This window comes from Leguminivora glycinivorella, chromosome Z (genome assembly GCF_023078275.1).
Source record: "Leguminivora glycinivorella isolate SPB_JAAS2020 chromosome Z, LegGlyc_1.1, whole genome shotgun sequence".
NCBI classification, from domain to species: Eukaryota; Metazoa; Arthropoda; class Insecta; order Lepidoptera; family Tortricidae; genus Leguminivora; species Leguminivora glycinivorella.
Window position 1 is genome coordinate 53,114,388 of NC_062998.1, and position 16,767 is coordinate 53,131,154.

At 39.4% G+C, this 16,767-nt stretch overlaps 1 protein-coding gene across 1 annotated transcript in view; it reads right to left on the reverse strand.

Annotated features, from left to right (window-relative positions):
* Nucleotides 1–16,767, reverse strand: part of LOC125241875 — a 108,274-nt gene that overhangs the window by 77,813 nt on the left and 13,694 nt on the right. Inside the window, exon 2 of the mRNA XM_048150560.1 lies at nt 1,491–1,676. Within this exon, the coding sequence (XP_048006517.1) occupies nt 1,491–1,676 (186 nt within the window). The remainder of the gene's footprint in view (nt 1–1,490; nt 1,677–16,767) is intronic.

A 16,767-nucleotide genomic window follows, 5' to 3' on the forward strand; every position in this document is an offset into this window, starting at 1 on the left:
TTTTGTTGAGACGAGTCAGTAACCTAAAATGATATTCAATAATAAATAATACTTACTAAAAATATTAGTCAAGTTAATTAGTTAGTTACCAAAGTCGTCAACCCAAGGATCAAAGTTTTCGGTCGCAGTATACATGCAACAGTACAGCCAAACACGCACACAAGTGCGGTTTTGGACACGGCGGGTGCCGCACACAATGACAAAATAACTTCGCGATCGTCGAGCCGCGTGCAGAGCGGACTAATATACGTCCTGCCTCTACAAGCTCTGCCGCGGTACTGACATCGCAAGCGCGCGTAACCGGTAATAAGGAGGCATTTTAAAAAAATCGTCAAAAATATTAAATTGCAATTAATAGAAAACTTTTGCATAAAATCTGTTTGAGTAAGCGTTGCAGATTATTTTTATATTAAAACTACTTCAAAAACACGTAAGTTTTCGAAGAAATTGACACTTATTATGAGGTGATTTCTGAAACAAATTGGATTCATCATATCCTCATTTACTCTATTCTAAAGCCTTATAACAAAGAAGTAGTCTCAGAAGATTGTAGTACAGGATATACATAATACAAATTTACCACTTGAAGCATTCAAAACTATCCAAACTTTACAAATTAGACGGACTAAGTCAGCACTTTTCGCGGGTTTTCCTAAACATGCACCAGAAAAAAAATCATAATTAATTAAGTGAGTTAGTTTTTAAAAATCCAGTCTCACAACATGTAAGTTAAGAAAATGTCCTAATCGAATCCTGAACTTAATAAGTCTTTTAGATGACGGAAAGTGTAGCATTTTGCCGACTAAAACTATCAATTTTACATTATTACGACGTTTTCGTTGAATGCCCTCTTAATGCTTGCGCTGCCATCTTGCACTTGGCTTGGACCACTTAGCTTGCAATTATGTGCGTCATTGGGTGTCATTGAGAGAATATGACCTACATCAGCATTTCCCATTTGATCGAATATTTAGTCGGTCCTGCCTGGGTCCCGGCAGACAATTTTATTATGGTCGCGCGTTATAAAACATCAGGCCGTCCCTATCGCATTCGAGCTAGCCTCCATTCCATAACCGATTATTGAAAACTCGATAACGATTATTTCCGGTTAGCTACGTATCTTAGTACGAATTGATGATTTAATGACAATAAAATCTAGGCGTATTCTACTTGGTAATCTACCTAGCTACCTACTTGTAATTTTTCAAATTATTTGCTGTAATTTTATTTCAGGAATTCATTTTTGGCCATAAATATACCTAACCGATTATATAAAGCCCTACGCGTAAACTCCCAATGGCCCCCTCCTCGAGGGGCTTCGTGTCAACATAGGTACTAACTGCAAAAGGGAATTCCATCAGAGCTCCACCTCCCATTATCTCCGCAGACCCGCCTCGCGGGGCCCAGTAGCTCAAAGCTCCGCTCGCACGCGTAAGTAGCAAAGCAATGGCCCCCTCTTCGAGGGGCTTCGTGGCAGTATGACCACTTACCGCAAAATGGTATTCCATCAGGGCTCCACCTCCCATTGTCTCCGCAGACCCGCCTCGCGGGGCCCAGTAGCTCGAAGCCCCGCTCGCACGCGTAAGTCGCAATGGCCCCCTCCTCGAGGGCCTCGTCGGAGAACGTAACGTGGGAGTGGGCGGGGGCGCCTGGAAATCGGCATGTTGCTGATGCTCCTGGGGACAAATGGGAAGTTTAGGGACATGTTGCAGAATAAATAGAAATGGTGTAAATATAAGACACAAAAAATGTAGGTACCTAACTAAACTTAACTTCTATCTCAGTACTATATAATATAACTAAGGTACAGCGGAGCAAATCCCGACTGGAGGACCATTGTAACTGGTCCATTTTTTCCATTATTACACTACTAGCTTATGCCCGCGGCTTCGCTCGCGTTAAATTCGAAAATTGCAGAATGCTCCATACAACCCCCCCCCCCCTCCATTAGGAAAGTGGGGCTTTAAAAAGAGACAAAAAGTTTATTTGTTTAATTGTTTATTTTACAATTAGTACTAACAGTAAAACCTTACGTACTAATCGGTGCTATAGGTACTACTTATGTCTATCATGCATACATATAAGCACTTAATTAAGCAAATTTAAATTACAATTGTGTCAGAAAGAAATAATTAGGTACAATAAAAATCACAATGTCAAAAAAATTACTACAATTTCGTTACTTTATACAATAGAGCTTTTTGTAACCATGGATTCGAGGTAACGCCTGGCTGCTGTGAGAAACTGATTCTCAGAGGTGTAAAAAATGTCAAGTTGGCTATTGCTTATTAAGATACCATTCAAGAGAGTCATTGCTTGATGTAAAGGAGAAAAAGAGAGCCCGCGAGATCTGGTCGACGGGACAGCAAAAAATCCGTGATTGCGAGCGCGTAATTGCTTAAAGGAGATTCGAGGAACCCGAATTGCTAACAGAGAGAGTAAAGCTGGGTTGGTAGTAAAGTAGCCTATGTCACTCTCCATCCCTTCAAAAATCGCGTCAATTCCTCGTCAATAACAAACGGACACACACTAATTAACAATGCAAACATTGTAAAACATCAAAAAAAATGGATTAGTTTCATGTTGAAAACTTGAAACATTGGCCTAGCGGTAAGAGCGTGCGACTTTCAATTCAGAGGTCGCGCGTTCGAACCCCGGCTCGTACCAATGAGTTTTTCGGAACTTATGTGCAAAATGTCATTTGATATTTGCCAGTCGCTTTTTGGTAAAGAAAACGTCGTGAAGGAACCAGACTAATTCCAATAAGGTCTAGTTACCCTTTGGGTTGGAAGGTCAGATGGCAGTCTCTTTCGTAAACCTACGACAAATCTTGGGATTAGTTGTCACAGCGGACCCCAGGCTCCCATGAGCCGCGGCAAATGCCGGGATAACGCAAGGAGGATAATGATGAACATAATAATATACTCGTAATTAGGTACCGTCAGCATTATTCGACGCATGAATGATAAACGTTGCGTCATTCAGACAAATATATGGAAACAGTTTAAGAGCTACAGACAGACTTGTGAGGGAAAGTCCGTGACGAATGCGTCGAACAACCAAATTCGATATGATCTATAGATTAGAGAAAGCGTGCATTCGCACTGCGGACTAGTGTTGGGTAAGACTCGAGTCCACGAATCTTGAGGAAAGACTCGATTTAGATTTTCACCGGATTTTTAGACTCCGGTTAGATCTAGTCATCTTGGATTTTCGGTAACTAAGGGCCACTTGAACCAACGAAAATGCAGGGTTAACCCACCATTTTCGTTGGTGCAAGTGGCCCAAAGAGACATAAAGGAAAACTTAATTACCCTAAGTATTATAAAAATTACCAAATTCGGTGTGATCTAATAGATCGGAAAAAGCGTGCATTCGCACTTTAGACTACGAGTAGTGTTGGGTAATACTCGCTTTTACGAGTCTAAGGTTTAGGTTTTTAGACTCGGTATAGTTTAAGTAATTTGGATTTTCGTAAACTAAGAGACTTCATTGCATTCGGACTTCGTAGTCCACCTGGGACACTGCCGATCAAATATATGAAAGAGGCGCGTTCCTAGGACGCAATCTAAGCTCGTGTAGGTGAACGCGTACCATGCTTGTATGAGTGAGATATGACAGGTGGACTGTTCGCGTTTTTGACAGGCGGCAACTGTGAGGTGACCGAGAGCGGGTGGGCGGCACTTTCAGCGGGGAGCGGGAGTGGCCGTACTGTAAAAACCTTGGGACACTTTTTTTCTCCTATTAGGATTGAAAGAGCTGGCGATTGAGTGGAAAGTACATAAAAAATTCCAAATCCAATAAAAGTGGGGCGGACAACATTGAAAAAAAAATGGCTAAGACTTTCAAGAAAAAAACGTACACCCCTCTTAAACGCCGGCAACGCACTTCCAACCCTTCTGTTTCGGGTGTCCATGGGCGGCAGTAATCGCTTATCATAAGGTGACTTGTCTGCTCGTTTGTCTCCTATCACTGAAGACTCGTTTCTTCCCATCACTAAAGATGTCCGCCATATACGGAAGTGAGAACTTTCGGCGGATATCCGACAAAAGAAGATGTACGGAAGTGTCGACTTTATGCTATTATGATCAAGTGCCGTTTACAATCGGTTAGTCTCGCACAATGGCGTGTTAGGGCCCGTTTACACGGTGCGAGAATTTGCATAAGGTACAGCGGGGCAAATCCCGACTGGGGGTACAAATGTAACTGATCCATTTTTTCCATGTTTTACAATGTTTGCATTATTAAATAGTGTGTCCACCGGTTATATATGGTAGGCGTGTTTAGTGGATACATGTAGAACTCAACATCATAGTGTAATAATGGAAAAAATGGATTATTTCAATTTAGAACGGCTTTTAATAAGTTTTTTTTTCGCAAGATTTTCATTTTTGGCACAAGTTTTTATCGCCGATTGTTCCTTTCTGTCAACAGTCACCTACTGCTCTCCGAGACGTTTCTAAAAATCCCTTACTTGATGGGGATACGACGTTTCATGACAGAGTTCCTATGACCACCTTTCGCTTCATCAGATCAACTCCATGATACCATAATATTGCATTGTCACGTGATTCACATTTGTGCGTAAAATTTCAGCTCAATCGGAAACCGGGAAGTGGGTCAAATTTAGCTTCTAGATTTTGACCCAAACTAACATAATAAACGTAATAAATACAAGTCTTGGCAAAGAATACCTTTTTGTACCCTTTGGCGTAGAAACTCTAGGTTCATGGGGTCCCACCGCGAACAAGTTGTTCACAGAAATCGCGAAGCGTCTGGTTGAGGTAACTGGTGACCGAAGAGCTGGCGACTTCCTCGCACAACGTATCAGCATTGCGATACAGCGAGGAAATGTCGCCAGTATCCTTGGTACAATGCCTCAAGGGCCTATTTTAGACATTAGCTAGCTTTTAAGTTTAGTCTTAGTTTCTTATATAATTATTTATGTAAATATATTCAAATAAACTTGATTCTTTACTATTGCCTACAAAAAACATAATAAGGCAAGTTGAATAAATCGAACTGAATAAATCTTGTAATAAATCGGTTCATCCGTTCGGGAGCTACAATGCCACAGACAGACACACACACAGACAGACAAACAGACAGACACGTTAAACTTATAACACCCCGTCGTTTTTGCGTCGGAGGTTAAAAAGGAGAGTTCCACAGATGTCACATTTCCGGAAATCAGGCTGACACAGATGAGATCACATCCGTACTCTCTCGGGTGAAATGACTAACACTAAAGGATTTTCCTCAATGACACACACAGCGCGCCCTCTAACGGGGCGCGTCACTTTCTCTTAACACTTTATATGGATACTAGTGAGTAGTGACCTGCCCCGTCTTCGCACGGGTACATTATAAACCTTCATCTAGAATCACTCTATTTATTTAAAAAACTGCACCTAGATCTTAAAAACTACTGACGGCCGTCTGTATCTTAAGGCAAAGGGAAGCGACTTCTGTCTGTCTGTTTGTCTCTTTGTCTGTCTGTCTGTCTTATAGTAGTTAGGTATATACTCTTTATTATACTGTAGTCCTACAAAAATGACAGTTACATATATGAGTGAGATAGTAATAAAATAAGGTTATTTCCATATCATTAAGTATAGCAAAACCATAAACTTTAACTATTTGTTCAGCAATTCCCGTCAACTTTGTACAATGCCACGTCAGCAAATTTTAATTGATCCTATTTTGTTACCAACATTTAGTAATATAATTCGACTTTCGTAAGATATATACAGGATAATTGTTATAATTAAGAAAATATAGATACTAGAGAACCTTAATGACGAAATAAAACTTAATAAAATCTCAATTCATCAACAAAATCTTGGTAACAAAATAGGAATTAATAAAAACAAATTTAACTTTTCCCTTAATTTTTGTACAAAGTTGACGGGAATTGCTGTGTTAAACTTTATATCAAAGATGTAAAGTTGACTTCTGCATGGCTTTCCCTGGGATTTTCCGCGTATTTTCTACGTTTGTAGGCCATGAGGTCAATGACCTTCGTTTATTATATTGCAATGTGTTTATTATTTAAATTAAATGGTTAAGCTTTATAAGGTTGTTGAGAGACCTTAGACCTTAGGTGAAAGTCTAGATTCTAGAACTACTGTAGGTTTCTCTACGTAGGACTCACGGTTTACTTAATACTAGAGAAGGAGCGAACGTCAATTTAAAGCTTGTGTTGATATAATTATTTAATTAGGCATTTACATAGGTACATAATGTGAATAATTAGACAATTATATCTCATAGGCACTGGTCCTACCGAGAGCTAGTAAGCTATGAGCTATCGGCTATAAACACGAACAAAAGATAAGCACTCCCGCGTGCAAATAAAAGAGACACGGTGGTATTGATAGCTGATCGCTGGGCAAGTAACTATAAACATTGTCATCCTCCTTGCGTTATCCCGTCATTTGCCACGACTCATGGGAACCTGGGGTCCGCTTTGACAACTATTCCTAAGATTTGGCGCAGGCACTAGTTTTTACGAAAGCGACTGCCATCTGACCTTCCAACCCGAAGGGTAAACTAGGCCTTATTGGAATTAGTCCGGTTTCCTCACGATATTTTCCTTCACCGAAAAGCGACTGGCAAATATCAAATGACATTTCGCACATAAATTCCGAAAAACTCATTGGTGAGAGCCGGGGTTCGAACCCGCGACCTCCGGAACGAAAGTCGCATGTACGCTAGGCTACCAGCGTACCTACCGAGAACTTGCGACAGCGCGCTCAATACAAACTGCCCTACGTGTCCAATCTTCCTTCCTATATCTGTGCCTGTCTCTTCTGTAGAATAGAATAGAATAGAATAGAATAGAATAGAATAGAGTAGAGTAGAGTAGAGTAGAGTAGAGTAGAGTAGAGTAGAGTAGAGTAGAGTAGAGTAGAGTAGAGTAGAGTAGAGTAGAGTAGAGTAGAGTAGAGTAGAGTAGAGTAGAGTAGAGTAGAGTAGAGTAGAGTAGAGTAGAGTAGAGTAGAGTAGAGTAGAGTAGAGTAGAGTAGAGTAGAGTAGAGTAGAGTAGAGTAGAGTAGAGTAGAGTAGAGTAGAGTAGAGTAGAGTAGAGTAGAGTAGAGTAGAATAGAATAGAATAGAATAGAATAGAATAGAATAGAATAGAATAGAATAGAATAGAATAGAATAGAATAGAATAGAATAGAATATTTATTTGTATTAATTGTACATCGTCACATTCATCTTTCATACACTATTTACAATGAGGTAAAATAATCTTAAGTATTTCAAAATAAAATCATTACATTAAATTATAAAAATTAAAATGATAAATAAATTAATAATTAAAATGCAATTGACAAGCTCAACTTAATTTGTTAATAATAATTCTAATAGTACTAGTGGCTCCGTTCAGTAAGAAAGTAAGAAAACAATGTAGGATATAAACGCTAGAATAACAAATCATATCCCTATTGCCTCTCACAAGTGCAAACTGCAAAATACCCACAATTTCATTCTACCAACATCCACAATCTAAAATACACTTCAAAACTAACAACATTCACATTCTCAACCTTAACCTTACGACTTAAGGTCGCGAATATAAAACAGGTTAAACCTAACGGTAAAGTAACATGGCTAAGGTCAACTACGCTTTCTTCACGATGTAATAGCTGTGAACGTTTTCAGAAATATGTATACAGATTTCGACTTTATCTCAACGGATTATGATGAAAAGGTGTATAGATATTAATGGGATATGTGATATCGAAATTGAATACGAGAAGCTCGTTTTATCAGAGAAAAGCCGTTTTGTGCATTGAGGTATACTAGAGAGGACACTGCGAACAAAAAGTTTGCGCTACGGACATAAATCCTGGGGCCCGTTTCTCAAAAGGTACAATCCTTGTATTACAAGTGCGCGAACTGTCAAATCGTATGGGTTGTCATGGAAACACACTTGTAATAAATTGCTTGTACCTTTCGAGAAACGGGCCACAGGACTTATGTTGCCTCGGTCAGTCTGGCGTAGTCGGTAGTGATTGCCTGCTAAACCGATAGTCCTAGGTTAGAATCTTGGTGAGGGCATTTATTTGTGTGATGAACTGGATATTTGTACCCGAGTCATGGATGTTTTCTGTTTTTGAATATTATATATGTATCGTTGTCTAAGTATCCACAGCACAAGCCTTCTTGAGCTTACCGTGGGCACAGTATAATAAAGAGTACTATCGTACAGTATGGTCACTCCCGCTCCCCGCTGAAAGTGCCGCCCAGCCCCTCTCGGTTACCTCACAGTTACCGCCTGTCAAAAACGCGAACCGTCGACCTGTCATATCTCACTCATACAAGTCATACAAGCATGGCACGCGTTCACCTACACTAGCTTACAATGTGTGCTAGGAACGCGCCTCTTTCATATACAGAGTGGGGCCTGTAACAAAGGCGAAGAATTGAACTGTAGGCTATTCTCCTTATACTGATCAACATTTGTTCAGTGACTTTTAAAAATTATGAAGTCTTTAAATTTTTAATTTTTCATATGAAATGAAATGAAATGAAATATTTATTTTCCAAGTAGGCATATTACAATGCGCTTATGAACGTCAAATAAAACTACGCCGGCTCTAACCCTACGCCTCAGCCTCGAGAAGATTTCAGTCCCCCCTCAGTTGGAGGAGGGTATCCACTATGGGACCGGCAAGAAACTCGGCGGGCCACTTCTTTTCAAAACATTACATCTTATATTTAACATGCATTAAAAAAAAACAAGATACAATTTAATAAGCAAAAGTATTCATAAAAAAAAAATATTAACACAAGAAATTATACAAAGTACAAAGCTATTATGATTATTAATAAGAGATGTTAGAGATGTATAGAGTCTCTAAGTGTCAAAGTACATCTAAAAAAATTATACATGAAGAAAAAAACCGAATAACTAAAATAACTTTAGAGTTGTAAAAGACTCTTGTTGTCTTAAGCAAAGGAAAAAAAAATATATGTATACTTAATCTACTTTTTTCCTTGGAGATGTATATGGTCTCCAAGAGTCAGAAAGAAAAATAAACAAACAAGGACCGAACAGAGAAAATAAACAAACAAGGACCAACATACAAAATAAATATTAGCTTCAATGTACGCCATTATTGTTGTCATTGACGTTGTCTGTCATACTTTAGACTTAACAGAATTCGCATTACATTACCTCTTAGAAAAAACTTTCAAGGGTGATAAAAATCAAAATACAAGTTATTTTTAAAAGTCGCCGAACAAATGTTGATCAGTATAAGGAGAATAGCCTAGAGTTCAATTATTCGCCTTTGTTACAGGCCCCACTCTGATTTGATTGCCAGTGTCCGAGATGTGCCGCGGGACTCAGTCAACCTATGTAGAGACATTAAACGTCGATACGAACTCTACATTATCCCAAAGTTTCATCTTTGAGAAAATGAGGAAGGTCTGGCGGCTCTGGTCTCTTAGTCCATTATATGCTGAGACGCAAATATGGTATACTCTTGGGTCGCATCGTTCGTTTTTCGTCATCTTCCTAAATTTGTCCGATTCTGCTTTCGTCTGTCATTCTTTATTCGTCACGATCGTCGATGGTCCATGATGATGGACAAAGTTCATCCTCACTTTCTCGACACGTGGCAAACCAAGAACAAACGGGCCTCCCGCTCGTTTTTGCCCAGAACGTGCAAGTTGTGGTATGAGCTTCCTTCTGAGGTGTTTCCCTTGCGCTATGACATGGGGTTCTTCAAGAAGCAGGTATTTAGGGTTCTCAAAGGTCGGCAACGCATAACTGGCTCCCATGATGTTGCTTATGTCCATGGGCGGCGATGACTGCTTACCATCAGGCGGCTCGTCTGCTCGTTTGCTGCCTATTTCATAAAAATAAAAAAATGGTCTTTCTCAACTACGGTCAATTTCGTTGTTCATCTTTATCTTAATCCGTCTCGTTCTTCACTCGTCATAATCTTCTTTCGACATGTTCGCTGTTAAATCTATGTTTTTCGTGTTTTTTCGCAGTCTTAGGCACTGGTCCCACCGCGAGCTAGTAAGCTATGAGCTATCGACCATAAAAACGAACAAAAGATAATCACTCCGGTGTAAATAAATGAGACACGGCGATGTTTATAGTTACTCGCCCAGCGGTGAGCTATCAATATCGCCGTGTCTCTTTTATTCGCACGGGGGTGCATATCTTTTGTTCGTTTTTATAGCCGATAGCTCATAGCTTACTAGCTCGCGGTGGGACCAGTGCCTTAGGTCGGTAACAACTTAGAATATGACCAAATACGAAATGACTAAAAACGATTGAGTCGCAATAAGAAAAATGCCAATAACTCATTGTGGCCAAAGACAATAATGACTGCAGACTAAGTTGACGAATGAAGAATGGCTGACGAAAGCAGAATCGGACAAATTTAGGAACATGACGAAAAACGAACGAATCGACCCAAGAGTATACCGCAAATATGTAAATGGGCGGTCAGTAGCGACTCGTAGTAAAGTTACCATACTATAATCGACCACAGTTCCCACAACATTTGTACAGTTAATTTGACAGGTGAAAGTAAGGTTGTTTTTCTCAGCAGGAATAGCTTTCTTGGTTAGTTATGTAAACTTGTGGGCTAATATAAAGTACTTGGCGAGAAGCTTTGAGTTATATTTTTTGACGGGGTGTTCCAAGTTTGACGTGTCTGTCTGTCTGTATGTGTGTCTGTCTGTGTCATTGTAAATAAACAATAAATAAATAAATAAACAATATGAACCAAATTGTCAAAACTGAGGTACAAAAGTTTTAAGCCTGTGTCAAAAGATGGCAGTCTATGCACTGTGATTACACATTATGCTTCGGCGGTAACTCTCTATAATACTCCATCCTCTTTGTCACTAGGTACCGACTAGGCCAGAACGATCGTCAAATGAATAAAAAAATTTGAAAAAACCCCCGACCTCGAATTAGTAAACCGAATTTCATGAAACACGGCTAAGAACACTCCCGACTAACTCAGCTTTCAGAGAAAAAAATACTAAAACTAAATCGATTCATCCGTTCGGGAGCTACGATGCCACAGACACACACACACACACACACACACACACACACACACACACACACACACACACACACCGTCGTTCTTGCGTCGGGGGTTAAAAAGCAAAGTCAATACAAGTCAAACTGCCAAGTTCTGCCTTGTGCCCATCCCCACTACTCAGAACGTGCCAAAAGCGCTCATAAAAACATATTCAATTCATAAAATTGTCCATACCTTTTTTATGTACGGCTTTCTGAATGAATACTTTCTTTAGCCGGCGGCAAACAGGTGTATCTTATACGGGACAGTGGGTCAGCGAGATACCATAAGAATAAAGACTGTTAACTGTCTTACAAAACCACAAAATTAAAATTTTGAAAAAACCCCCTACCGCGATATAGTGGACCGATTTTCATGAATCATGGCTAAGAAAAGAACACTCCCGAATAACCCAGCTTTCAAACAAAAAAAATACTAAATTTACGATGCTACAGACAGACACACACACACAGACAGACAGACAGACAGACACGTCAAACTATCTTATCGTATGGCTTACAGGTTGTTCTGTACTTAAATTTTTAAAAAATTTTAAAAACTTCAGGAGTAGTTTCATGTGCTCTACCTACCCCTTCATGGGATACAGGCGTGATTGTATGTATGTATGATGTATGTTTTAAAAACTAGACAAGATATTCAACGGCATTTGTTGAAAGTGTCTTAAGATCAGCCCTTTTTCCGCTAAACTTGGTTATGGGTCACTCGAAGACTATATGGTGCACCGGATTGGATTTATATTTCAGCTTGTCTTGTACAATCTATATTATTCTTGTCTCTGGTCACGATGAGTCAGCGTAACGTCCCGTTTCGTCCCACAATCTACTCCAAAAGGCCCTTAAGCCATTTCGTACATTTCCTTTCATCTTGAGCCATACAGCTAAGAGTTAAGGTATTAGATGTGTGTATGGTAACGGTTGTATGAATAATCGAGACGATTGTTATTGATGTTGGAATTCTGATATTAATATTTGGGTGACTGGGGCTCAGTCATCTTAACCTGTGTGGCTAAATCCATACTTATACTTATTACTTATATTACTTATCCATACTAATATTATACACGTTAAACTTTCGTGAGACATATTCAAATAATTAATGAATCTACAGTTGTACTCACGTTATTATATCGCTATTGCTGCGACATGTTTCGGGCCAATTCGGAGGCCCCTCTTCAGGCATATAGGAGTTCACGCGACGGCTAAACTCCGTCCGGAGTACAACCGTAGATTCATTAATTATTCATACTAATATTATAAATGGGAAAGTGTGTGTGTCTGTTTGTCCGTCTTTCACGGCAAAACAGAGCGACGAATAGACGTGATTTTTTAAAGTGGAGATAGGTGAAGGGATGGAGAGTGACATAGGCGACTTTTTGTCTCTTTCTAACGCGAGCAAAGCCGCGGGCAAAAGGGCATAACCTAAACAAAGCCAAAAGGAATTTTGGCCAAGATGTGATGGGACACGCCGACAACACTGATTGTCGCATGTGTGGCGAAGAGGAAGAGACCGTCAGACATCTAATGTGTGAATGTCACGCCCTCGCCAGACAAAGAATGAAGAACTTTGGAGCAGGCTACCTGGCACCGAAGGACTTCAGAGAGCTATCCATCAGCCTCATCATCCGTTACGTGGAGATGGTCGAGAAGCTCCTGAATAGCTGAAGGATCGTAGGATCGTAGGGGGTAATTGCACAAAAGATCCCGATGGGTCGAAGTGTATCCGTAAGGGCCCCCGCAGATTTAAGATAAGATAAGATAGGTAGCCTAAACAGGGTGAAATAAAAAAGGACCGTACAAACTTTGCATAGTGACTTTTGAGGTTATAATTAACAACTTTTATTATGGGTCCAATGCTGAAATCGCGTCGGGGGTTAAAAATTACAAGTGCTGCTTGTGAACGTGACACAAATGGATCAAGCGGTTGCGTTCCCATACTAAATTACAACGAGTGATCATTATTATGTGTCATTATCTGGGTCCTTATTGTTGTTGGTGCTTACGGCATTATGAGCAATACGAACGCCGCGAGATGTAAGCGCCATCGACGGTCCCTTTACTCAAATAACGTCACATATATATGGTGACTTTGAGTTAGCTTCAATGCTACCTACTACTTAGTTGAGGTGGTCTGTGTACGAGTGAGAATTCTACACCGTTACGTGTCCAAGGCGCAGTTACTTCGTAAACATCTAATTGGGTCGGTACCGCCCCGTCGATGTACTTTGTGCAGAGATACTTCCTTGAAGGCCAATGAAACAAAGCTTGTACTATGAGTTCTAGGCGACGATATACATAAAAACATACTTATTTAAATAAATACATACTTATATACATAGAAAACATCCATGATTCAGGAACAAATATGTGCTCATCACATAAATAAGTGCCCTTATTATCCCTACCAGGATTCGAACCCGGGACCTCTTAGGAGGCAGGACCACTACGCGCTAGGTCAGACCGTTTCAGTATCACAGTTATATGTAGAAAAGCTTGTTCCACAAACGATGCGGTGAAGTGGAACTAAATGTAACTATAAAATAACTAACGGGACATCGCAATGAAATCTAGCCGCTTAGGTTTATTATGATTAGATGCACTACATGTGGGCCGATTGTAAAATCAGGCAGATAGTGAAATTCCTCGGCATAAGGTTAGCGGTAAAATCCTTCGTTGTTTCCTGGGTTGACGTGACGGACCAAAAATATTGTGGTTCTCAGCTCTCTGAGTTTATGGGAAGTACTAGTTCTATTCTGATGATCAATTGAGTGAGTGTCATAAATGCGAATCTTTGTTTTCGCTTTACTTCGGAACTAAATGACCTACAGACTTGAAATTTTGGGTTTTAAGTATGTGATTATAGCTTACTGGATGACGAAAATTTCTGCGTTCTGGTTTTATCCAGAGGTTCTCAAATAGGGGCCTGAAAATGCGGCGAAATTTTTCTAGTAAAGGATGGTACGGCCACAGTATAATAAAGAGTACTATCGTACAGTATGGCCACTTCCGCTCCCCGCTGAAAGTGGCGCTCACCCCCTCTCAGTTACCTTACAGTTACCGCCTGTCAAAGATGCGAACAGTCGACCTGTCATATTTCACTCATACAAGCATAGTACGCGTTCACCTACACGAGTTTAGACTGTGTGTTAGGAACGCGCCTCTTTCATATATTTGATCGCCAGTGTCCGAGGTGTGGTACGGCAGTGTTTGCTTCGCGCTCGACTTATAATTTTACACATAGCACATAGCATATATAGTGTTAATATTTCGCGCACGCTTGAGTATCATATCAATTCGGCCATCGCTTGCGCAGCCATGATAATTCGTATTAGCAATATTAGTAATATAAGTATTCTACGAATTTAAATCCCTTACTTGCTAGGGAGGCACTGATCCTTGAGCAGTTTCATGCGTTTTGTTTACCCCTTTTAATTTAGGAGTGAGTTTATATACTTATATACTAACCCCGTTATTCATAAACGTACTTTAAAGTTATCAAGCTGATAAAGTTCGTTGGTCCCTTTCTATCACACCAATACGTCGGAAAGGGACAAACGAACTTTATCGGCTTGATAACTTTAGTGAACGTTTATGAATAATAATGTACGAATTTAGGAATTTATTTAAAGGATGTTTATTTAAACCTGCGATAATTTACGAAGTAATTATGAAGCCTTATTGAATAAAAAGCAAACAATAAATTCGGTGAATCATACATTTTTCCCCTCACTAGCTCGGAAACACGTGTTTTGTCCTTCAATACCAGCTGGTAAAAACGCATTTTATCCACTAGTGGGTAAAGTAATTTGACCTTGAATAAAGTCAAATTAACTGCTCTAAAATTGATAAAGGTAGGTGAATCTAGTAATAAAGATGATTTACCACCTGTGGAACTACTGGAAGCAGTAATAAGCGCATTTTTTGCGTTGTAGTTTCCTCGCTATAGTGAGGAGAGTGTTAAAAAACTCGCAAGTTCAGGATTCTATTCTCGAACCACTCGCTTCGCTCGTGGTTCAACTATAGAATCCTTTCACTTGCTCGTTTTTCAATTCCACACTCGGCGTTAAAATACAACTTTGCCCCCTTGTATAACAAATAACTATTACTTGTTAAAATAGGCATTTATTGAGCGCATATTTTTCACGATTCCGGGTCACAAATTGACAAAAATAGGTAGCTTGAGTCTAGTTCTATAAAAATATGGCATCTTTGGTAATATAGGCTTGTTTCCTATACTTAGAATAATAGTTATTTGTTTTACAAGGGGGCAAAGTAGTTGTTTAACCGCACGTGCCAATATTGATACCTGAGCAAGCGAAAGATTCCAATATTGAACGAGCGTTGCGAGGGTATCAAGGCACGAAGGTTAAACAAACTTTGCCACCGAGTGAAACACAAAATTTTTCACCACACCAACATGAACAAAATACTGACTATAAAACATCAAAATAAATCAAATCCATCAATTTATTCAATATTTATGATTCAAAATCATCATTTATAGGTAAAATCTAGCAACCAGATTAAGACATCGAGTTAAAATTTGTATGAAATTACTTTGCCCCCTTGTGGATAAAATGCAATTTTGCTATCTGTTTTTCGATAGCAAAGAAAGCCTTTACCAGTTGGTGTGGTGAAAAATATTTTATTCAATGCACGAAATAAAGCACCACATATTTAGAAGAAAAATATGGACAGTGGTTATGTTTAAACATAATTTCTATTTAATAAGCAAAGAGAAATATAATAAGTAAATGAATTGACCGTGACGTCCTCAGTATTTCATAGTAATTCCATATTAATAAATCGTTTTGACAGTTCTTAAAAAGAAGCTAATTTCACTAGTAGGAATATAGCCTATTCTGAGCAACAATGCTGCAAACTTATTCTAATACAAACTTAACATTTGTCTTGGGACTGCAGAACATAATGTAACTACGGGCAGTATCACACGTGCGATCGCTGACGCAAGCGATTTCTAGGGGAAGTTGCAACCTTTTTTTAGGTCATTATTTACGCTACTGAACGTGTTGGAGGCCTTTTATCCGACTTACAAGGACGGCAAAAGAAAATTAGAAATAGTGGAGTTAGCACTATTACGATTTACAATTATCGTCATCCTTGCGTTATCCTGGCATTTTGCCACGGCTCATGGGAGCCTGGGGTCCGCTTTTACAACTAATTCCAAGATTTGGCGAAGACACTAGTTTTACAAAAGCGACTGCCATCTGACTTTCCAACCCGAAGGGTAACTATTAGGCCTTATTGGAATTAGTCCGGTTTCCTCGCGATGTTTTCCTTCACCGAAAAGCGACTGGCAAATATCAAATGACATTGACATTTCGCACATAAGTTCCGAAAAACTTATTGGTACGAGACGGGGTTCGAACCCGCGACCTCCGGATGATGCCACTTTTTAATTTCTTTTTTTTTTTGCCAGACTGTACAAATTATCTTTCTATCCGACTTATTAAATAGAAATTGGGTTTAAACTATGTACTACCTCTATAATAACTACTATCCATGTTCTTCTTATAATTCTCTGATGTTTTATTTCGTGTATGGTATAAATAGTACATTACGATACAAGTGCGAAAAAAAAAGAAGTTCGAAACCAGTGGCGATAATATCAAACACTACCGAAGGGAATGTTTTTTTTTATGGCATAGGAGGCAAACGAGCAGACA